This window comes from Terrapene carolina, unplaced genomic scaffold (assembly GCF_002925995.2).
Source record: "Terrapene carolina triunguis isolate 2854851 unplaced genomic scaffold, T_m_triunguis-2.0 Scaffold210, whole genome shotgun sequence".
NCBI classification, from domain to species: Eukaryota; Metazoa; Chordata; order Testudines; family Emydidae; genus Terrapene; species Terrapene triunguis.
This window is the reverse complement of record NW_020664561.1, coordinates 14811817-14835014: the sequence shown is the minus strand read 5'-3', so window position 1 is coordinate 14835014 and position 23198 is coordinate 14811817. Positions and strand designations below refer to the sequence as shown.

Genomic DNA, 23198 nt, shown 5'->3' with positions numbered 1-23198 from the left:
AAGCCATAAGGGGCCCATTCTGATCATCTAGTGACTAGTCTGACCTCCCCTGTAACACAGGCCACAGACCCTGCCCAGAATAACTCCTTTTAAACTAGAGCATATCTTTCCAAAAACAATCTAATCATGATTTTAAAATTGCCAGTGATAATGAATCCACCACAACCCTTGGTAAATTGTTCTCATGGTTAATTACCCTCCCTGTTAAACATCCATGCTTGATTGCCAGTCTGAATTTGACTAGCTTCGGCTTCCAACCATTGGATCTTGCTAGGTAATAGATGTGCGTTTTTCCAGGGCTATGGGCCAGGCTGCATCAAGATCCATATTTTCCTAGCAAAGTAGGAGGGGCTAGACCCTGTTTTCTATTTAGTTTGTACATACTGGGGTTTGTGGCTAAACATTTTGAAGATCCAGCTGCCAGATATGTAGTTTGTTGGGTTGTTTGTGGCATTCATGCACTGGGCTACATCACGGTTTGGAATATTTTAGTACAGCAGGATCGGCTACACTTGTTTTGTACTCATACCATGCTCTTTGGGTGGCAAGGGCAAAAATTGTATGGCTCTAGCAGGAGTCATGTGCTGGGTCCTGAGTTTTGTGGTGCTGATGCACCAGGGTGTGCCAGGGTCCAGAGTTTCAGGGTAGTAGGAGTGGCTAGACTTGTTCTCTATTCAGGCATTTTAATTTGGCTGGCTCCAGAAAGATCCTGGTGTGACAGCTAATTTTGGGTGTGAGTGTGATCCAGTCTCCAGCTGCCCCTCTCTGGTGTGTATGTGAATGTGAACCAGGTGCTTGTAGCCCCTGTCTGGTGTGCGTGTGTGAGTGAATATATCTCCAGGCACCAGCAGCCCCTCTCTAGGGTGTGAGCGTCTGTCTGTCTGTCTCCAGCAGCCCCTCTCTGCTGAGAGTGTGTATGTGTGTCTGTCTGTCTCCAGCAGCCCCTGTGTGTGTGTGTGTGTGTGTGTGTGTGTATGTCTGTCTCCAGCAGCCCCTCTCTTTTGTGTGTGTGTCTCCAGCAGCCCCTCTCTGGCGCTGAAAGCGTTAAGGGAGGAGGGGAGAGATGCTGCTTGCGTCTGGCTCAGCTCCTTGGAGCCCACAGCGCCGGCTGCGCCTCGCTTCCCTCCTCCCTCTGCAGACACATCGAGACACAAAAAGAGGCTGGAGCGAGCTGGCAGAAAAGCAGCACCATGACCGAAACCACCAAGACCCACGTTATCCTGCTGTCCTGCGGCAGCTTCAACCCCATCACCAAGGGGCACATCCAGATGTTCGGTGAGTCCCCCCCCCCCCCCGCTCCCCGCCCCTGTATTTTTCAGTGCGATTGAATTTGCTGGCGCCGGGCCATCAGGGAGGATGCTGGCTGCATCGGAGCCGGCCTGTTCTGCGGGGAGGCCACATGCCCGGGGCGCAGGGAAGCTGGATTGCACCAGCCCTGGGCCTGGGGCTAAGGTGGCCAGATAGCAAGGGTGAAAAATGGGGACACATTTTCAGGGGAGATAGTTGCCTATATAAGACAAAGCCCCTAATATCCAGACACCTGGTCACCCTACTTGGGCACCTAGCGAGCAGGGCTGCCCTACGTGGCTGGCTTGGCAGGGCTAGGACCATGGCAGAGGTCACTGGTGAGAGAGAGCCCAGGGCAGGATGGAGGTGCAATGGCTCGTTGTTAGGCATCCGTTCAGGCAAGGGGCCATCAGTGCCAGGGGCAGCCAGGCTCTGCCTGCCTAGGCTGAGGTTGGGTACTGCAGGGGCTTTGGGGATGGGGATCTTTTGTTAGTGGGATGGGCAGGGGGAGCAATCTGGTGTGTGTGTGTGGGGATCTCTCTGGGGGTGGGAGTGGGCAGGAGGAGATGTGGCATTGATTGATTCTTTAGGGGCTCGGTGTCAGTCAGATGAAGATTTCATGGCAGCACAGGATTTGGGGTGAGTGGGTGGATGGGGGGGTGTTCAAAGGCAGATGGGTGTTTGCTAGACTGGACGGGGCCTCAGGAGGAGAGGCGGCTGTTTGAGCTTGATGCCCGTGGAGGTTGGGTGGGTTATATGACTGGATGGGATCAGGTGGCAGCAGGAAGAGAGTGGGGCCCTGCCTGGCTCAGAGCTGGTGGCACTAGGCTGGGAGTGGGTTTCCCTGGCTATGTGGGATAAGTTGGCAGCAGGAAGGGAGGGAGCTTCGCTGCTGCGGGTCTAGGAGCACCGTGCCCAGGGTGGGTTCACTGCTTGCTGGCTGGTGTCAGAAGAGCGGTCAGCGGCTATTGTTTGGTGCCAGTAGGAGAGCAAGTGCCAGGTGTAGGTGAGAGATCAATGCTAAGGGCTGGGCGCTGTCCACGGGGAAGGTGCTGAAATGTCCTGCTTGCTAGTAAGAGCCTGATATGTGATATATTGAAGCACACTCAGTTTGGTGAGGGCCGGGAAGTGAGGGGACAAGGTCATGTTAGCTAGGAAGCCCTGGCATTTTTAAGGGCTGATTACACACGATTGTAGCTAAACATCTCAATGAGGGATTAATGAAACTGAACAAGTTCCTGCTACTGCTCTAGAGAAAAGGCCCATAATATTCCCAAAAGGACCTGAAGAAGAGCTCTGGGTAAGCACCAAAGCTTGTCTCTCTGACCAATAGAAGTCGATGCAATACAAGATATCACCTCACCCACCTTGTCTCCCTGAAGGGATAAACATGAGTGAAGTCAGGTTAATAGATGTGGGTACTATTCACAACCTATTTTAATTCAGTATAAATTGTGTGCATATATACAGCTAGAGATGAGTAAGAATCCACTAGATCTTCCTTTATTTACACAGGGCTCTATATACAACTCTGTTGTCCAAAAATCCTCCCCTAGACTTTAATTTGCCCCAAAGTTCTTAAATATGGGTCTGGAGAGATCTGCACACTCATACCCCCCCACACACACACACACCATCACATTTAAATTAGAAACTGAGCAACATTCCCTTTGAAATGATCCACCTACCCACAAAACCGGATTGGATCTTATTTTAAACAACAACATTTAAGATAATGTGTAAAGAAATTCAAAGCAAAGCCATTGTGCGGGGCAGAAAAGTATTTTGAGAACTGTTTCTCTGCATGGTAAAGTGGTATCAAAGGGTGGGAACCAATGCTCAGGTTGTACCTACACAACAGACCATAATGAGAACCATTAAGTACTATTTTTCTATTCTTCTTGGTGCATCTTTTCAAGCTCTTGGAGTCTCCCATTTTAATTTCCCCTGATTCAGCACAACCAGAGACAAATACCAAACATGGCCTTACATGTGGCTAGGATGCCTTTTGGAGTGCGTCGTGCCACTTATTCTCTGGGGGATTCTCTCTCCTAGGAACTTATTCTCTGTGGCATTTTCATTTCCTATCTGTCTGGAAAATGTGAGACTGGACCAAGGTGTCAGCTCCAGCTCTTGTGTGTGATAGACCAGAATACTAAACAGAGAGCCAACTAAAATACTAAGTGCTAGAAGCCTGGGTGACAAAAAAAAAAAAAAAAGAATTAGAAACACTAATTTCTGAAAGGAATTTGATCTGATTTGTATTAGTGAAACCTGGTGGGAGATTCAGATGACTGAAATGTTGAAATCACTGGAAACTCCCGATTTAGAACAAAGAATGGACAGAAGGGGAGAGAGTGTATTACCTTCTTTAGGATTACTGACAGTTCGGAAGGACAGCACCTGAAATGCTTATGGATCAATGCACTAACTGATAAATCACAAGACAGGGTCCTGGGGAGAGGGGGCGGGTCTGCTATATACCATCGAATCAGAACAAGGAACAGAAAGAGCAGCTCCTTAATCATCTATCAATAATGTGTGGAAAGAAAAAGTGCAATATCATGGGGGATTTCAGTCTGATGGATATATGCTAGAGGTCTCATGCCAACGCTGGTAAAACATACTTGGAGTTTCTAAAAGTTATCAATAACTTTCTAATACACAAAATAATGCAACTAACTTAGTTGTTCAGTATTAGTCCTCATTCTGATGAGGAAAGATGAATTGATAACCAAACTAAAAACTGATTGTTGTGTAGGTGCAAGTGATCACAATTTAATTTCCTTTACTATGTGCAAACAGAATATAGTCCTCACCAATAATATACTTGGTACTTTTAAATGGCCAATTCCCCAAAGCTGAAAACAATTATGAGCAAAATTGGATGGGAGGAAATATTTAAACATAAAAATGTGAATAATTAGAAATTGTTTAAGAATGTTTTATTAAGTGAAAAACAAATACCCTCACACTGCTGCAGTCATAAACCAAAGATGAAATCAACAATAAATAAATATAGCAAATAGAAAAATGTGGACGCTGATAGTAATGAATACAAATTGGCAGTTAGTAAATGCAGGTGATTGATAAGGAAAGCTAAAAGCATCAGGTAATAAATCGGTGGCCAGTTTGATTAAAGGACAAGAAGAAGTTATTTAAATATATCAGGAACACATGAAATTCTAGTAATGGCATAACTCAAAAACTAGATCAAGATGGTAAAGTTATCAATCCTGGTCCAGAAAAGGCAGAAGTAGTCAATATTTCTGTTCTGCATTCAGAAAGAATCTTGAGGATGTATTCATATCTTACAATGATAAAGAAGTACTTTCTATTCCATCAGTAATTAGGAAGGATGCTAAACAGCAATTATTAAGGTTAAATGTTTTAAAATCAGGAGTGGATAACTTGCACCCAAAAATATTCTTTTAGAATTTGCTGAGGAGCGCTCAGAACTATTATAGCTGATTTTTAACAAATCTTGAATCACTGGGGAAGTTCCAGAGGACTGAAAAAAAGCAAATGTTGTGCCAATATTTTAAAAGGGTAAACAGGATGACCCTGGAAACTATAGTCTGACATCAGTCCTGAGCAAAATAATGGATAGGCTAACATCAGATGCAGTCAGCAAGGAATTAAAGGATGATAATATAACCAATGCTAATCAACATAGTTTTATGGAAAATAAACAAACTTGTTATGGTATTTGGATGAGATAAGTTTTGTTAATAAAGGTAACTGTGTTGACATAATGTACTTGGACTTCTGTATAGCATTTAGTCCTGCATGACGTTCTGATGAAAAAAATCAACATTTAAAAAAAAAAGATCAATACATCCCATATTAAATGGATTAAAATCTGTTTAACTGATTGATCACAAAAAGCAATTGTAAATGGGAAATTGTCATCCAGTGGGGATGCTACTATCAGGGTCCCACAAGAATCTGTTCTTGGACGATTGCTATTCCACATCTTTATCAGTAACCTGGAAGAAAATATAAAATAATTGCTGGTACGATTTGCAGATTACCACTCCACCAATTTGTGTGTCATTAGTGATGGGACCAGGTCAGCTATGGTGAAGTGGGCTCATTTGAACAACATATGTTTTAGCACAGCAAAATGCAACGAAGAATGTAAGTCATATTTATAAGATGGGGGATTGTATCCTGGAAAACAGCAACTCTGAAAAGCATTTAGGGATCATGGTAGATAACCAGTTGGACATGGGCTCCCAGTGCAATGCTGTAGCTAAGAGAGCAATTGTGATCCTTGGATGTATAAGCAGGGGAATATCAAATAGCAGTAGAGAGGTGGTATACCTTATGTATATGGGATTATTGAGACTATCACTGGAATACTGTGTCCAATGCTGGTGTCCATACTTCAAAAAGGATGTTGAAAAATTGGGAAGGGTTCAGAAAAGAGCTACAAGAATGATATGAGGTGTGGAAAACATGCCTTCTAGTGAGAGACTAAATAAACTTAATTTATTTAGTTTATCCAAGAGAAAGTTAAGAGGTGACTTGATCAAGGTCTATGAGTACCCACACAGGGAAGAGATTGCTGCTAATAAAGGGCTCTTTAACAGAAAATGGTAGAATGAGATCCAGTGGTTGGAAACTGAAGCTTGACAAATTCAGACTAGAAATAATGCTCACATTTTAAAGTGAGGGGAATTAACCATTGGAACAACTTATATAGGGATGTGATGGATTCTCCTTCACTTGGAGTCTTTAAATCAAGACTGGGTATCTTTCTAAAAGATATGCTATCGCTCAATCAGAAGTTACGGGCTTGGTACAAGAGTTATTGGGGGAGGCTCTTTGGTCTGTGTTATGTGGGAGGTTAGATCACATGGTCATATAGGTTCCTTCTGGCCTTAAAAATCTATGAATATATTATAAATTTGGACCCAATTCTGCAACCCTCACTTAACCATCAGCCCATACTTACCCCAGTAGGACTACTGGCATGAGTAAGGGCTGAGAACTCTCATAGCAAGTAAGGACTGCTCTTGTGAGCAAAGGTTACAGAACTGGGCTTTTAAGGCCACATCCTGGTCATCTTACTCATGGAAGCCAGCCCACTAAGTCAGTGGGAGTAATCAGGTGAGCTAGGCAAGCAGGATTTGGCCCTTAGTTTCTCTGGCTTCTTTGACTCTGCCCTCAACAAAGAGCAGAACAGTGCTGCTTTCTGTAAATAACGTGTTCCAAACAACTAACTAAATGTGTATTCAAGAGACCATCTTCCTCTCTCAGGTAAAGCAATGGCCCTCATAAACCCGACAGGAAACACTTGCTCTTCAATATCAGAAAAATTGTATCTGCTTAAAATACAAACTAACAGAAAGAGGAAATTGCCAGGTAAAGGCTGATACTCATTCTTTCACTTGTGGAGCTGAATCCTGTAGTCTTCTACTCAGGCCAAAGCCCAGCTGAGTTTGCCTGGAGGATTAGGGCTAGAGTGTCTTTTTTTGATGTGTACTATTGTCGACTGGGTCCTTTCTTCACCAGTCACTTGAGTTTACTGTGGAGCATCCTCCTTAGGTGCGGATTTTCAGGTGGTTATGATTTTGTTACAACCATGCATTTTACAACATTCTCCACAACCATGGCAAGTCCCACTGACCTCAGCACGGCTCTGCCACACTTTGTAAATTGCAGGATCAGGCCATTAACCCTATCCAAGTTTAATTTTCTTTATATATATATATGTGTATAATATATGCAGGTATAATGCAGCTGAGGTATAAGGCTATGCACCCACCCATATGAAGTGGTTCTGATAACACCATAATAGGTTGAAAACACACCTTGAATTGTTTGTAATGTTATATGTACTCTGAAATGTATGTGTAGTCTGAGTCACAGTGTTTGAGTAGCATTTTGTATATTTAAAGGAACATTGTCCACTTTGCTTAGGATCCAAATCTCAGTTTTGTTTATAAGAAGGGGAAGGGGGAGGGATGGGCTTGTTTTATAAAATCTAAAATGAATAGAGATATTTGTGATTCTTTTTAATTTAAGTGAAATCACGTTTCCTTTATATTCCAAAACAGGCATTACTATATGAAAACAGACCCTATGCAAAAATCACAATAGTACGCAATTGAGCGTGAGTCTCAGAACAAAGTTCTCAGTTAAAAACAAATGGAAAAGACCTCAAATATTAGACATTAAAAGCCATACCTGCTTGCCTTAGTCACATGCATAGGGTGGTTCCATTGAACTCAATTGAATTCAGTTTTCATTTCAAGTTAATACTCAGCAAAACATTGTGTGACATTTGCCTAGCTCTGCACAGTATATGTAATACTGTAAGAAGCAGAACTTCTGAGGCAAAGCCTATTTCTAACTAATCCCCAGCTGATTGCAATTCTGTATGCAGAAGGATGGGGCGGCTGCAATGAGAGATACGCCCATGGCCCACACCCTGAGGTGCCAAGACAAGAAAACCAACAGCTGTGAAGGGGATCTGCCTATATCACAGCTCCCCATCACCACCTTTATGTTAAAAAGGCAAAGCAATGCTACCAAAGGACAAACTGTACAACCAATGTCAAGAGCAAAAAAATAATCTGTGCAGCGCCACTAACAAAACAATGCAAAAATTGGCAAGCATCCAGCTGACAAGAGTGTGTTTGCTTTTTAATTAAATCATTCCCCTCTATCATAGGTAATCCCCATGTAACAGCAACCTGTTAAGGCACGAGAACCAGGAAGCAAAGCTGATGAGAAACCAAAGTTGAACCCACCAGTCTAGTTTAAATCTCCAGCAGAGTGCAAAGTCAAATGTAAACAAACTGCATAGATGGTGAAAAGTACATTCAAGTGTTAGTGTTAAATGATCTAGGATGTGACACTAGAAAAGAAATTTATCAAAGCATGGGGCCAGCTAGCCCGACCAAGATTTACATGAAGCTCTCTCAGTCTTTCCTTAGCCATAAGGGATACAGCAGACAGGCAGAGTTGTAGGAAAGAGATCTTTATTGAGCATGCATAGAAGGCATATTACCTGTAGAGTAAGAGAACTCTGTTTGTTTAGTAGCAATCTGGCCTGAGCTTGCATTCCACAGCTTCTGGTGACCCACCAAACTTGGTCTCCTCCTGAAACCCAAACCTCTTTTTCCAGTTCCACTCATCATACTACAGCCAGAAAGGTGGGAGGATCAGCTGCCCCCACAGCACCCTCCCCTCCTGAATTCCCCGGATCCTGAGCAAGGCCCTTTACAGGGCTAGGGGGTGATGGGTTGGGGTGTATATATTGTCCACCCCTAAATCCATAGGGAAATCATGTAAAAGTTAATGCAGCTTTATGCTGATCTCTCTGCCTTTCCCCCAGGCTGTGGAAGCCCTGTTCATGGTGAGTTCCAGAGGCAGCCACTGATGGAAGATGCCTCTGGTAGTGTGGGTCCAATGGAGCCCAGCTGCCTGGGGGCAGGGAGGCCCAGTGTCAGTGGGAGGCCCAGGTCTCTCCTTATCCTTCAGGATCTGTGGATGGCCTCCCTGGTCCTTGTGCATGGGGCAAATCTCTGATGGAGTGATTTGGGGAGAACACTGCAAGGGGAACCTGGTGCATTTTCCTTCCTCCCTGCAGAACCTTCTCCTACAGATTTTCCCAGTGAGACTTTACTAACTAACCCATGATTTTAATTACATCTATGACATCCATATGCACACAACCTTTCTAATCTCCTGCATGCCGGGTTATTGTGAGATTATATTTGATACAACCCTGTTATTGCAAGAGGGAAATGCTTTTCTCTTAGGAGCTTACATAATAACATAAGAACAGCCATACCAGCTCAGACCACTGGTCCATTTAGCCCAGTATCCTGTCTTCCAACAGTGGCCGGTGCCAGATGCTTCAGAGGGAATGAACAGAACAGGGCAATTATCAAATGATCCATCCCCTGTCATCCAGTCCCAGCTTCTGGTAGTCTAGAGCCTACATCACTTAGGTGCTTTAAAGATTTTTTTTTATCCAAGATGAATCTCTCAGCTCCCCGCCCCCACCCTCCATTTAAAGTACATTTGCTTTCCAGACAGTTACAAAATAAGCCATTGGGATTGTGGCATCACAGGCAATTTGGTGAGCAGAACATAGCGCCCTCTAGTTCACATTCATATTGGCAGTGAATCACAGCTACAACCCTTTTTTTTTCTTTTTGTCTAATGTGAAGTGAATTTCTGCCCATATCTATTCATCTATGTACCTACTAATGGTGAGTGCATGCCACCTATCTCCTGACCAAAAGATTAGATCTGAAACATTTTTACTGAAGAAATAAGAAAGTGCTTCGCTGCCCAAAGTAAAAACTCCATTGCAGCACAGTTCAAAGAAAATTCCAGCAATTAAAAATCCCAGCGGGCTGCACTTTGGTTAATCAAAGCAACCATCTAAGGGGAGCCACTGAAATCTGTTACATTATGTAAATAGCCTTCTAAGATAAAGAGACTAAGTTTTGTAAGTAACGAACAGGAAGGAGATGGAGAGTTTCTTTGTTTTGTTATTTTAATCGCTTGAGTTTTAAAAATAGGGTTTTCTTAGTGGTGGAGATGACTGGACTGCAAAAGCAGCTGAATCAAATGATCTCTTCTCAGAACCCCACAGCTTGTGAAATCCCATGTCCTGAACAAGATGTTAACATTTCCCTTTTCCTACTTTCACTTCAATTGTGATAGTATCTGCAAATGACCACAAGCAAAATTCCCATCCCGTGAAGGTCACTCAGAAACCTAAATGAGGAGATTTTTCTCAGCAATATGTGAGTAAGACCTAAAAGTTTCTGTCAGGCTGGCTTGTCTTTCCATTGCATTTCACCTCTGAATCCTTTATATAAAATTATCTCAATCAATCGATAGAGCACAAGATGGTAATGTGACTTTAGCAGCTATTGGGTACATCACAGACAGATAGGCCTGATTCTCCACCTGGATGCACCAGTTTTAGTTCAGTGGAAATAAAGTGGGGTAAACAGAGTGTAGACTCAGGCCCACAAACAGTGTAGGGAGATGCCGTCCTTACACTGCTCTGGGTGTACCATTAGTGGGGCTTTGGAGAAACCGCCGTTGAAATCGAAACCACTGAAAACTATGACAGAGAACAATGTAGAAAAAATGGGAAGGACCAGAGCTCCAGCAATTCCCACGGCCCCTTGTTGACACTGGAAATTGCTGTGGGATATGCCCAACCCATGATCCCAGTTCAATGCTCCAGAGGAAGGCGAAACCCCAAGGCCCTTACTAATGTCCCCCAGGGAAGGGGGCATTTCCTTCTTGACCCCCCTTATGTAGAAATCAGTCCAACTCTGTGCATGCGATCACCCTACATATGCTTCTAATCCTAGTTAATGCATCACATTTCTGTCTAGCGTAGCCAACAAAGGCGGGGAAGTTGTCCAAGCATCTCTTCTTCAACCTGGAGAAGTCTGGGGTGACTGCATGGTAGCATCCTTCCTTCCTCTCTTTTCACTGCAAGCTTTAGTCTCTTCTGGCTGGGAGGTCACTGATTTCTAATACTTCCCCAAACAATGGAGGAGAATAGCGGTTCTGTAAGCGCTCTGGGGCAAGGGGGACCATTTCAAAGTGGCAGGCACATCTGTGGTGCAGAGGCAGTTAGAATAAACAGCATTCAGTATATAAAGCTGTCCACTGTATGGCCATTTAAACCAGCGGGCCTGGTTCTCATCTCTCTCCCACTGGCATCACGCTCTGGACGGTGGTGGAGTTAGCCTGATTTGCGCATGTGTAAGCGCGAGCAGACTCAGGCCAATAATAACTAAAAAGCCTTATTTGGTCATAGGAAATGATGGCGTTGGATGTGGTAAAATGCATGGGATGGGAGCCAGGGGAGGAAGTCTTTGCAAACATCTCTTGTGGAGATTCCCTCACACATTCCACAAGGCAGGGATGTGGAGTGTGCGCCCTGTCATGGTACATCCCCCCCAGGCCCTCCAATTTTCTGAGGTCTGCAGAGATCCCAGGGGTCAGTGGGAGGCCAGCACTAACCTTATAGAGGCTCTATGCCAGCTCTGGTCCCTAGCATCTCCATTAGTGCCACCCTAGCAAGGACTCCTCCTGGCCACACCTACCCTGGGATTCCCCATTAAGAGGAACCTCTGTTGCAGAGGGGGCTGTGTGGAAAAGACACTATAGACCCAGGTCATATTAGCCGTTCCTTGTAAACTCCACAGTCACAAGAGGGAGATTGACACTCACCTTGGCTCAGCCCATCTCTCCTCCCTGGGCAGCCCCCAGGCCCACGGAGCACATTGTGCTGGGTCTGGGGGCGGGGAAAGAGGGACAGTGCCCTGCAGCTGACAGTCTCCTTTCTATGCAGAAAGGGGGCAGTCCCTGCTCAGAGGGCCTCCTCCACCACACAGAGAGAGAGGAGGGAGAGGCTCCTTGAGAGGCAACACGGTCTAGTGCCCAGGGTACTAGGCAGGGAGTCAAAACACTTGGGTTCTGCTCCTGTCGCTGACCTACTTTGTGACCCTGAGTAAGTCAACTTTGCCTGCTTGTCCCCTCCCAGCCTTTGTCTGTCTTGTCTAGTTAGACTGCAAGCTGTTCGGGACAGGCACTGAGTGTCACTGCACTTGTACAGCACCTAGCACACTGGGGATCTTGGTGCTACCATCCTGCTAAGAATTAAGATTAATACATTCTTCCCCCCTGCAATAGACTCTTTCTTTTAAAGCACTACTCTTTAGCTTCCTGCGGCCCAAGCCTTTGTCTTCTTTATGCCTCACAGAGCTTAAACTCCATCCCTAACCCTTCCTGGGTCTCTCTAAAATATTTACGTGCTGTTAAATATTTAGCAGTGTTTATTACATTCCATAAACCATGGCGCTGTCTAAAACAACACTGTTTAACAGAATGGGGGAAGGACTGGATCTCATTGTCAAATAAAAAGATTAAAATAAGCCCAGACTGGAGAAATGTAACCCAATAACTTCGTTAGAAAAGAAACAAAGGCCCCAGTTCATTTATAAAATACTTGCCATTTATTAGTATGCCTACGCGGCTCTGGCTGCTAGTTTGTTATGTTTTAATAGGGGGAGCCCATGTGCTGCAAAGGAAACTAATGAATTCATTTGTATGATTAATAATACATATTCCTGTGTTTAGGGGTGCCGGACTGGGACTAAGTTCAAGTCCCTGCTCTGTGTGACCTTGGGCAAGCCACGGTCTACCCAGGCTTCAGTTCCCCATCTCTCCAATCAGGATGTAAGAGCACTGCCCTACCTCACAGGGGTGTTGTGAGGACAGATGAGATAGTAAAATCTTTGGGGCAGGGTCTGTCTTTTATCGTATGTCTGTGCAGCACCTAGCACAATGGAGCCCTGCTCTGGTGGAGGGCTCTAGGCACAAATAATAATAAGTAATACCAATAATCAAGCATAATGCTTTGTACTTCTAGAGCGTCTTTCATCCGAGGCTAGCAAAGCACTTTAGACACTGTTCTCACAGCTCCATTGGGTAGGTATTAGCCCCAATTTACAGCTGAGAAAATGGAAGGGCAAAGAAGATACCATATGACTAACCTAAGGTCCCAATAAGTCTAGGGACAGACCCAGGAATAGAACCCAGGAGTCCTGGCTCCCAGGTCCCCTATTGTAGCTGCACTCCTCATAGTTTTACAGGAAACGCCTCTGAATCACGATGCCCTCAGTGAATGGCCTTTCAGGCCAAGAAGGAATTCCCCATTAAGAGCACTAGCTGCACTGGAATAGGGACTGCAACTGCTGCAGACCCAGCGCCCGGGGCAGTAAGGAGATGCCTGGCTTGATTCCTCTGCATGTGTCACTGGTGTGGTATGAGCCAGGACCAGACAGCTGAAACAATTCCCAGCAGCTATGGAAAGACTGGAAAGTGTTAAAAGAGCAGACAAATCAGCATGGGACTCAGATACACAGAAGGTCCACTTCAGCATCCAAAGGCATCCTCCCGATTAGGGGCCTGATTTTCAGGGGTGTTGTCAGCCTCCAGAACTCCTGCATGTGCTCAATACCTCTGAAAAAATCAGGCCCAAGGCAGAATTCCAGTCCCCTCTAAGCAGCAGTGCTATTAAAACTATTGATCTTAAGTCAGCTCCCTGGGAGACGTCATGATTCAGTGGTTTGGCTGGTGCTCACCTGTGTTTTCCCCCTTTCCAGTGGGGGCTGGTTTCCTGCAATGGGTCTGAGCACAAGATTCATAGATACAGTTTTAGCTTTTGGTCCCCATGGCAGAACAATCCTAAGACAGCAATGCATTTTGTCATTGGAGGATGCTACCATGAGCGATGCCCAGGAGTTCACCCCAGTATAGGGGTGCAGAGAGATTCACGCTGCTTTCTGGTTTGGGAGATAGGCTGGCAAAAGGAAAATCCAAACAAGGAGGAACTTCCCTTTGCATACAAACAGGATTCTTCCTTCCCAGGGGAACAGTGTCAGGAATTGCTCAGCATCTGAATCACAGCAATGTACGCTTGGGAAGGAAATCCAACAGCCCTAATTGAGCTCAAGACCTCCCTGAGGAGAGCACATTTTACTGTGCCTTAGCATCAGGGGAAATGCATAAGAAACCCATTTTGTTTCCAAGATCTTGCAGCTGGGTCTGTGAGTCTGAAAAGAAAATCTTTGCCTCCAGCTGCCTTCCTCGGTGCAAAGATGTTGTCAACAGTCTCTTCTGAAGAAAGCAGGTGCTGGGGATAGATTCTTAAAGAAAGCTGGTGTTTGCTGAACTATCCCATCAGAGGAGACAGGGTTGTGGTGACAGGCCTGCAAGTCTCCAGTGTGTCACTGTAGCAACTTCTCAAGTTTCAGCATTGACTCAGTGGGTAGCAGGTGGAAGTGAGGAGAGGCAGTGGGGTCTATGGCTAGATCACTAAACTGTGAGTCATGAAACAGAGGTTCTATTCCCAGCTCAGCCACTGACTTACTGCATGACCTTGGGCATGTCACCCGATTGCTATTTCATCTGCTAGTCTTGGCTATTTACATGGTGAGCTCTTCAGTGCAGGGATAGTTGTTTCTGTACAATGCTTGTCTCAATGGGGCCCAGAGCCCTACGTGGGCCTCTGAGGTGCTGCTGTAATACAAATAATTAAAGTATAGAAGATGACAGGGCTACCATATGGCAATCTGGGAAGTAGAAGCCACTGTGGTTCAAATCGTGCTCACCTCCCTTATGTAAGCAGTCCCACGGATTCCAGTAGGACTACTCACACACATAGGAGGAGCCAAAATTTGGCCCTTCAAAGTCAAGGTGAAATGTTTTCAAATCCACATTGGCACAGGCAGATTGCCTGCAGCTGTATGCACATTACGTACAGTGCATACCATTGACAGGGTAGTTTGTCCTGCCCCCCCCCCAACTCCCCATTTGAGAAGGCTCCCAAGCCAAGTGGCATTGCAACCTGGCAGGCCAGATCACAGTGCCACTAAGGTTTGGTTCAGTGTCCCCTTGATGAAGGAGCCACTGGGCCAAAGCGGAGTGGCACTGCAGCCCCACATGCTCGGTCGCAGCACCATTCATTGAAATTTGGCCCATTGGCTCCTTTCACAATGGAGGGGTGGACAGGCCAAACATGAGTGACGCTGTGACCCTCTGCACTGGGTTGCAATCCCTGGAGCAGGGAGCTGGAGCCAGCCCCACGTGCCAGGAACCGCTGCTGCTCTTCCAGGATTGAGCACAGCAAGTGTACATTTAGTTTCATTGGTATTTTCGTTTTTATCAGTATCTAGGATTAAAATGCATAATACATTTTCCTGCTCATTGCCGCAAACATACAAGTTGTGTTGTTTTTGTTTTAATCTTTTAATTGCCTGATTTAGTCTTACATCGACCCCATTTTCCTGCCAGTTCTGGGGCTTGCAGCTTTTGTTCCTTTGTTTGCCAGCTCCCTCCTAGCCAAAGCAATGTAGACTGAAATCACCTTAACGCACACACTATGATCTGGTCACAGATTCTCCCCTGCACTGTGGCCGCTCCACGCGGAGGATGCAAAGCAGTACTAAAGCTGACACAGGAGGATCACCCCAGTGTGCAGAACCAGTGCAGCAAGCTTCTCCTCTTCCAGCCCCATCCCTGCAGCTGGTACAGGGAGCACGGCCAGGGCTGCCTTGTACTCCAGCTACAATACCGGCCTGTTGGGTGTCTTTGGGGCACTAGCCTGGCACATAGCCAACCCAAGATTGGCTTCAAACTGCACCCCACTGGCACAAGCTGTACGGTGCACTCCTTTGCCACGGCCAAGGACCTGGGACTGTAAATCCATTGCTTCTCAGACTCCTGTGCTCAAGCTGTGTATCTGCCTAAAGGAATAATATTACAGAGGCCAGAAGCTTCAAAATGCTCCTCTTGGTATGATACAATAGCTCAAAAATTAAAACAACTAGAAATGCTTAAGAAGGGAAATTAGGCCAGAGAAAAAGGATGGATTTAAAAAAAAAATGTTACTGACATCATTTGACAAGCCTGATATTAGCTGTGCATCACAGCCTCTTCTAGGCTATCAGACCAGGACGCTGTCCCATTTCAGTCATGTGGTTTGACTTTTGATGTAAAGCAAAACAGGCTACTCCAGAGGGAGGAAAAGGAAAATGCTCATACAGCAGGTTTTCTTTTTACACACTTACCATTGAAATACATTTGTGGAGCCAAGGCAGTAACAATCTTTTCAAAAGGGAGCTGTGAAATAGCTGGAATACATTCCTCTCTGTTTGCCAAATAGCTTGTTTTTGCCACTGATATTTAGAGTCTAACTGAAATAAAATGTAGCCACATGATGCAGATTCTGGGCCGGATCCTCAACTGGTGTAAACAGGTGTAGCTCCACTGAAGACGACAGAGTTATGCAGATTTACACCAGCTAAGAATCTATTCTTCTGTATGATATTTATAGAGTAATGTTTCAACCCACATAATCTGCAGTGTTAACATCCAAACGATTCATTGCAGGTCTGTTTTCAAGTTGTGCTGCTTTGATTGCATCCTGCTGTAGCGTGGCTTGCTTTTAGATGTTGTCAGAGCATCACCAGTGCCCTGTACTAATGAGCTCATTTAAGCCCAGCTATACAGCCCATATCAGCTTTTCATCTCCAGGTATGTCCACGTTGCAAGTGAAGGTATAATTGTAGCATATCCAAGCTAACATTAATCTAGCTAGCATGGGTAACAATAGTAGCATAGACACAGCAGCATGGGCCTTAGAGTGATCTACCAGCCCTAGTATGAACCCTGCCTGGTGCCTCAGCAGGCTTGTACTCAGGTGAATAGTGCATTACAGTACTATTGTCACCTGGGCTAGTTACATCAAAGCTGGCATGGGTCTGTCTACTCATGCTATGGTCACAACTTAACTTGCAGTGTAGACACAGCCCAGACCCAGGCAGCTGCTGCCTTCCTAACCCTCCTTGGAAATCAGACAAGAAAGAAAAGACATACAGAGGTGAAATCTAGTTTGCAATAAGCATTTTGTGGGTTAAGTGGGAAACAGAGAGCACGTTCCCTCTGAGTGGCAGACTGTCCGCTACTGACCGGACATAGATGATACCACAACTATCTTCTGCTCAGAATGAGCTGGAGTCAATCAGAACTGCCGTGATTTTCACTTTCATGGTTGGCACTAAAATGACGGCTTGTTTCACATACTGATATCCACAGCTGCAGTTTCACACTGAACGCTGAAGCTCTCTTGCCTGTATCAATTTTTCACTGATTTCCCTTGAAAACATACAATTTATCATACTGGAAGAGACCAATAGTCCACTCTCCTGTCTATGACACACAGGCTGGAAGCTTCAGAGGAAGATGTAATTTCCCCCACCACCCTCCATAATGCGCAATGCTGTACCATGGATGGATATTGTTACTAACCCCATCACGTGATCAGCTAATGCAGCAAACCATGAAAACGGATAGGCCTTGCCATCTTTCCCTCACTCATGTAATTGTAGATACTATTCTTATGTAGAGCTGTCTACTCTTTTTTTTTTGAAAGTTACGAAGCAATTCACCACAGTAATATCCTGTGGCTGTGAGTTCCATAGATTAATTATACATTATGTAGAAAAGATTATTTTGAAGCAGATTTATCAGTTTCTTTCCAGCAGTTGCTTTTAGCAATTTAGCTAACTTCTGAATATAAACCACCCCTGGCTTTTCAGTCTCTTCTCACTTCACATTCAGAAAGAGCTTGGAGGACTCTAGTAAGGCGGTCTTTTATCTAATACAAAACAGATACAGTATTAGAAGAAATACGGCCCCCCACAGGACTGAACTATACATATTACAAGCTCAGTCCTGCAAGACACTGAGCATCCTCACAGCTCCTATTCCCATCTTTGGATACTGGGGCACTGAGCACCTTCCAGCATCAAGGCCCGAGTGACTTTCTCATAGTGCCAGATTGAGAGCTCTGTGCAATTAAGTTGAACTGTCTCTTTGTATAGTTTATGGTAGTGCCTGCAATAGTGGGCATTTTCCAGACAGGAAAGAGGGTACAATTCCTGTCCTGGTGAGTTACAGCAGCGGCTTCTGCATCATATGCAATTCTGAGTGCACCTTGCTTTTCCTTGCCCACTGGTATATTTCCTAGTTTGATGGGAACTGCTGTGCTGCTCCACACTCCCAATGCTAGCCTGGGATATTCCACTCCTCAGTGTCATCATCAATGGTTAGCCCAATTGTTATCCATCAATAACAGGCTGCACCATTCCAAGCTGCATCACTGTGTCAGGACTTTTATTAAGACTTCTGCAAGTCTCTTCTTTTTCCTCTTCTCCCTCAACCCTGATAGGAGATAGTAAACCTAGGGATGCCTAGGTTGTCTCCAGATGCCTAGGTAATGCTTCCTCAGATGGGTTATCCTTTCAGGGCTACATTTCATCTAAAAATCACTGATAGCTGAGTCTATATTTAAGCAAAAATGGACTGTTTTTTCTGTGTTCCCCTCCCCCCCAAACATACACACACTGCCCACCACAAGGTAATCTTCCATGCTTCCAAAATCTGTTGCAGTTGCTCTGCCATTTCTGGGTCAGCTGACTGTGAACTGATCACTCAGTCCTCCACTGACTTTTTTTTTTTTTAAAAACCTCTAATCTCACTCTGCTATGAGAAAGCAATGAATGGTCAACATATGGTCACAGCACAAGTTACATTAGTCATCAGAAGGATAACTTTCTATCTGGGATTGGACTGGGTCTCTGATGCGATGTCTGGGTGGCTGACTAGTGAATGGTCATAGGTAGGAAATTGAGGTATCCTTCTTCTGGGACTTTTTCAAAGTCTCGCTTTCAAAGTTTTGCAGCATATATATTTCAAGGAGTTCACTGGACATTTATATTTGTGGATCTGAAATGCATGAAAATGCATTTCAAAATCCATGAAAATTAATTTACAGCAACAATTTAAAGCCCCTTTCAACGTTCCTGTTTTATAGACTGGCTGGATGTGACTGCACATTGTGATGATGGGGGGAAAAAAGTATAAGAGATTAATTAGCTTGGAGATAAAAATTAACTATCATAATGGTTTACAGGACATTTCAGTAAGTCAGTGCGGCCTTTGGGAAGAAGAATTTGATAATTGAAGGGCCTGCTCCTGCTCCCAGTGAAGTCAATGAAAGATTTGGTGTTAACATCACTGGGAGCAGGAGAATAAAACAGAAGAATGATGAGCATGCTCAGTAAAACATGTAATTCACTAGCATAACATTACACCCCGGAATGGAGAGATGTTCAGCAAGTTCTCTAATCAGTAAATTAGAAAGCCTATCCCTGCATTATAGAGAGAAGGAACGATAGGCAACCATGAATTACAAGGCTAGTGTAATGTTAGCCAGCAATAGGTTTCGGTGACATAACCCCACTTGCGCAGAAGTCTCGACTGTGATGTTCCTCAAACCCCAAATGACTGTTGATTAAAAACTTTTTAATTGAAGCTCTTTGCACCATTTTAATACATAGCGAAATATTTGTTTAAATACTTCTCTAACTTTCCTCTCCTGAGGTTTACTGTCATGCACAGAATTTCACTAGAGCGAGGGGTGTTTTATCTGCTGCTGATCCAAAACAAAGACAGGGAGCAAGACAGGAACATATAATATTTGTAGCCAGCCTCAGCCACAGATCACAATAACTGTAGTGCTCCCTCTACAGATATATTTTGCCTCACTCTGCCTTTCAGGAACCCTGTGGAGTTCTGCTCATTCTCTCCCATAGGCCCTGCCCAGTCATCCAGCAGCCAATTGCTTTTTATCCCTTGGGCTAAAGTTACATGACTCTCAGCCTTTAAAACTATACACACTCACCTTACAAGGCGGAAACACCGACTTGTCCACAAAGGTTTTACAAGAACTCCCTTGTAGCCTCTATTGCTCCAACAGCCAACAATGCCTGGAAACTGCACTCTCCCCTTTTTTCTCCCAAAAGGGATATTACCCTTAAAGAGCTCCTATTACTTGTTTCTACATTAGAAATTCAGGTCTTGACTGTCTTGGAAGTCTCCATGGCTGGCTGAAGAACTGGTAGCGTCTTGATATCACCAGTACCCGGAAATTAAACCTGATTAATTGGGAAGGCAAGTGACTTTTATTCTGAGTGTTTTCTTGTCAACACCCATATAATACAAACAATTGGGAGAAAAGTTCCTTTGATAGGGTTCAGCCCCACTGCCACTTCTGATGGGGGCTGGGCTCTCCTCATCTGTAAAAATACCTACCACCCAAAGTGTTGGGAGGCTTAATTCAATAATGCCTGCAAAGTGCATTCGGACCCTTGAACTAGAAGGCAAAGTAGCGGTATCATGTGCAATATACAACTCTCCAGGTTGTTTAATTTCACACCATTTCAACTGTTTAGAATGAATACCCAACCTGATTCAATGTACTATCATCTATGTGGCCATGAAAGGATGCTATAAACACATCTCTGATTTGCTATTCTGAGTTATAGGTATTGCTCCGTGAAATTGTTTAATTAGTAACTGCTGGTTCTTTGCCCTATTTGGATGTTGTGGGAGGGAAACAATATTTGGGACCTAAAAGTTCTGCAAGCTAAAAAAGAAGATAAAGTGTGCTAGCATATGTGGGTTACTGTTTTCTGCAGGAGAACGTATTTAAATAGCCAGACAGAAAATGACCAGCCCTCAGTAGCTCATGGTAATATCCAGCCTTGGCATGGGCGGCAGGTAAAGACCCCTTCAGGGAGGCTAGCCCCCGGCCCTACCCCCTTCTACCTCAAGCCCCTCACCCACCATGGTCAGAGCCCTGAGCTCCCCCGCAGCCAGAGGAGCCCCGGCTTGCCGCCCCCCACCCCTCCAGCCCCCCTGGGCTGCCCCAGCCCCTGGACGCCAGCCTGACCCCCAGGCTACTGGCTGGCCCAAGCCTGAGCCTCCGCCAGCTTCAGGGGAGAGGAGGAGGGAGGGTGGGGCCTCGGGGTGGAGTGTGGGCAGGGCCACGGCCTGGGTTAGGAGCCTCCCAGGGGGTACGATACCCGCTGCCCATGAGCCTTGGGTTATCCTTGGGAGCTGGGGAAGGCAGGGGCCAAATTACACAATACGAGAATCACAGACATCTATTTTTATGTCCTTCATTGTGTGTGAATACACAGTATATGGAAAGGGCCCTCTCAACAAATGGTATCTAGCCCTTTGTAATCTCTCTCCCCTAGCTCTTGGTCAGAGAGAGAAGAGGGGTGTGCAACACTGTGACAGGTTCGGTCACAGAGACCCCCTTGGGACTGTCACCTGATGTGCTGAATTACCTCTGAGCCCCTTTTCCCTGCCAGCTTGGGACTCCAGAACCCTGCCTTGTTGAGCCAGACACGCTAGCCTGCTGCAACACAGATTCGGGTTCTGGGACGTGCCCCCAAAGCTGCAGACTTTAACCAAAACCAGCTCAGCAGGTTACCTCTCCAGCACCCAGACACCCAGTTCCCAATGGGATTCAAACCCCAAATAAATCTGTTTTACTCTGTATAAAGCTTATACAGGGTAAACTCAAATTGTCCATCCTCTATAACACTGATAGAGAGATATGCACAGCTGTTTGCTCCCCCAGGTATTAATCACTTACTCTGAGTTTATTAATAAACAAAAATGATTTTATTAAGTATAAAAAAGTAGGATTTAAGTGGTTTCAAGTAATAACAGACAGAACAAAGTAAGTCACCAAGCAAAATAAAGCAAAAACACACAAGTCTAAGCCTAATACATTAAGAAAGTGATTACAGGTAATATCTCACCCTCAGAGATGTTCCAATAAGCTTCTTTCACAGACTAGACTCCTTCCTAGTCTGGGCCCAATCCTTTCCCCTGGTACAGTCCTTGTTAGTTCCAGCAGACATCTCAGGTGGTAAGCAAGGACTTTTTCATGACTGGCCACCTCTTTGTCCTGCTCCACCCCCTTTTATAGCTTTGGCACAAGGCGGGAATCTTTTGTCTCTCTGGGTCCCCACCCCTCCTTCTAAATGGAAAAGTACCAGATTTAAGATGGATTCCAGCATCATGTGACACGGTCACATGTCCTGTGAGACCCCAGCCTCCATTCTTCCTGGGCTGGCCCACACGTACACAGGAAGGTTTGCAAGTAAACAGAGCCATTTACAGTTCATTGATTCTGAAGCACCCTTAATGACTTCCACTTAATATGTTTACATCAGTAATACAAGTTTATATCTTATTCTCCTAACTCCAGACATAGAAATAATACATGCAAACAAATAGGATGAACACACTCCGTGGATTATAAGCTTTGCAATAATACCTTACAAGAGACTTTTTGCATAAAGCATATTCCAGTTACATCATATTCACATTTATAAGCATATTTTCATAAAGCATATGGAGCGCTACGTCACAATCTAGCCCTTTGTAATCTCTCTCTCCTAGCTCTTGGTCAGAGAGAGAAGGGGGTGTGCAACACTGACTGTGTATTGTGATCTGATCGTAACATTGTAAAGCTTAGTACTGAGCTAGAGCCCCATGGAGCTTGCACTGGTCAGACATGTTATAAGAGAGAGATTCTGCCCTGAAGATCTTACCGTGTTTACCTAGACAAGACAGTCAGAAGGTGGGAGTGTAAATAGAGGCACAGAGAGGTGAAATGGCCTGGCTAAGGTCACACAGCAGGTCAGTGGCAGGGCCAGAAATAGAATCTAGATCTCTCTGCTAGACTGCACTGCCTGTACATAACGCAATGTCTATTTCACAATCCTCGGTGTAACTTATTTTAACTAAGACTGAAACCCTCCAGCGTCCTTACTTCTCCTGGGGCCCACTCTGATATTTGCAGCACTTTGCAAGTCTCTTTGCCTGGGACCAGCTATTCCACTAGTAACTCCTCTCCTTATCTGAGGTCAGACTTTCCCAAGGCACCCACAGCAGCTAAGTCCCACTCAAGAGAAGACGTCAGGTTAAAAAAGAATACATTCTTAGACAAACAAGTTATCTGTGTTACAAAAAATACCTAAGATAACAGATGCTGAAAAAATATTTTTAAAAAAATCACATTCACTCCTCACTGCTTGCGCAGTTTATTAGACCTTGTCACTTCTTTCAAAGTCAAAATAGTCTTGGGTACAGAGGTTGTAAAAGAATATTCCATAGACCACCAGTGGTGATCTACACAGTGAAACATTCTTAGAACCAAATGGTGGGTGATGGGGATGTTGGGAAGCTAGGTATATTCATTGAGTGGGTTCTCTCTCTCTCATATAGGGATCTGAAGAATTACAGAGTTGTAGTACCACTGGATTAGTAAATTTTACTTTTGTTTAGAGCCAATTCTTGGTCATTTTTACTTTCAGGTTCCTGTATACTAGCATAATGATGTAATGTTTTGGTTACAAACAATGCAGGGATTTTTTTTTTTTTTTTTTTTTTTTTTTAAGAAAACCATGCCTGTCAGGGTTCCT

At 44.7% G+C, this 23198-nt stretch overlaps 1 protein-coding gene across 1 annotated transcript in view; it reads left to right on the top strand.

Annotated features, from left to right (window-relative positions):
* The first annotated feature begins 1190 nt into the window (after window positions 1-1190).
* The window catches only part of LOC113407305 (nicotinamide/nicotinic acid mononucleotide adenylyltransferase 2), an 80524-nt gene continuing 58516 nt past the window's right edge, over window positions 1191-23198 (top strand). Inside the window, exon 1 of the mRNA XM_026655649.1 lies at window positions 1191-1275. Coding sequence (XP_026511434.1) covers window positions 1191-1275 — 85 coding nt within the window. The remainder of the gene's footprint in view (window positions 1276-23198) is intronic.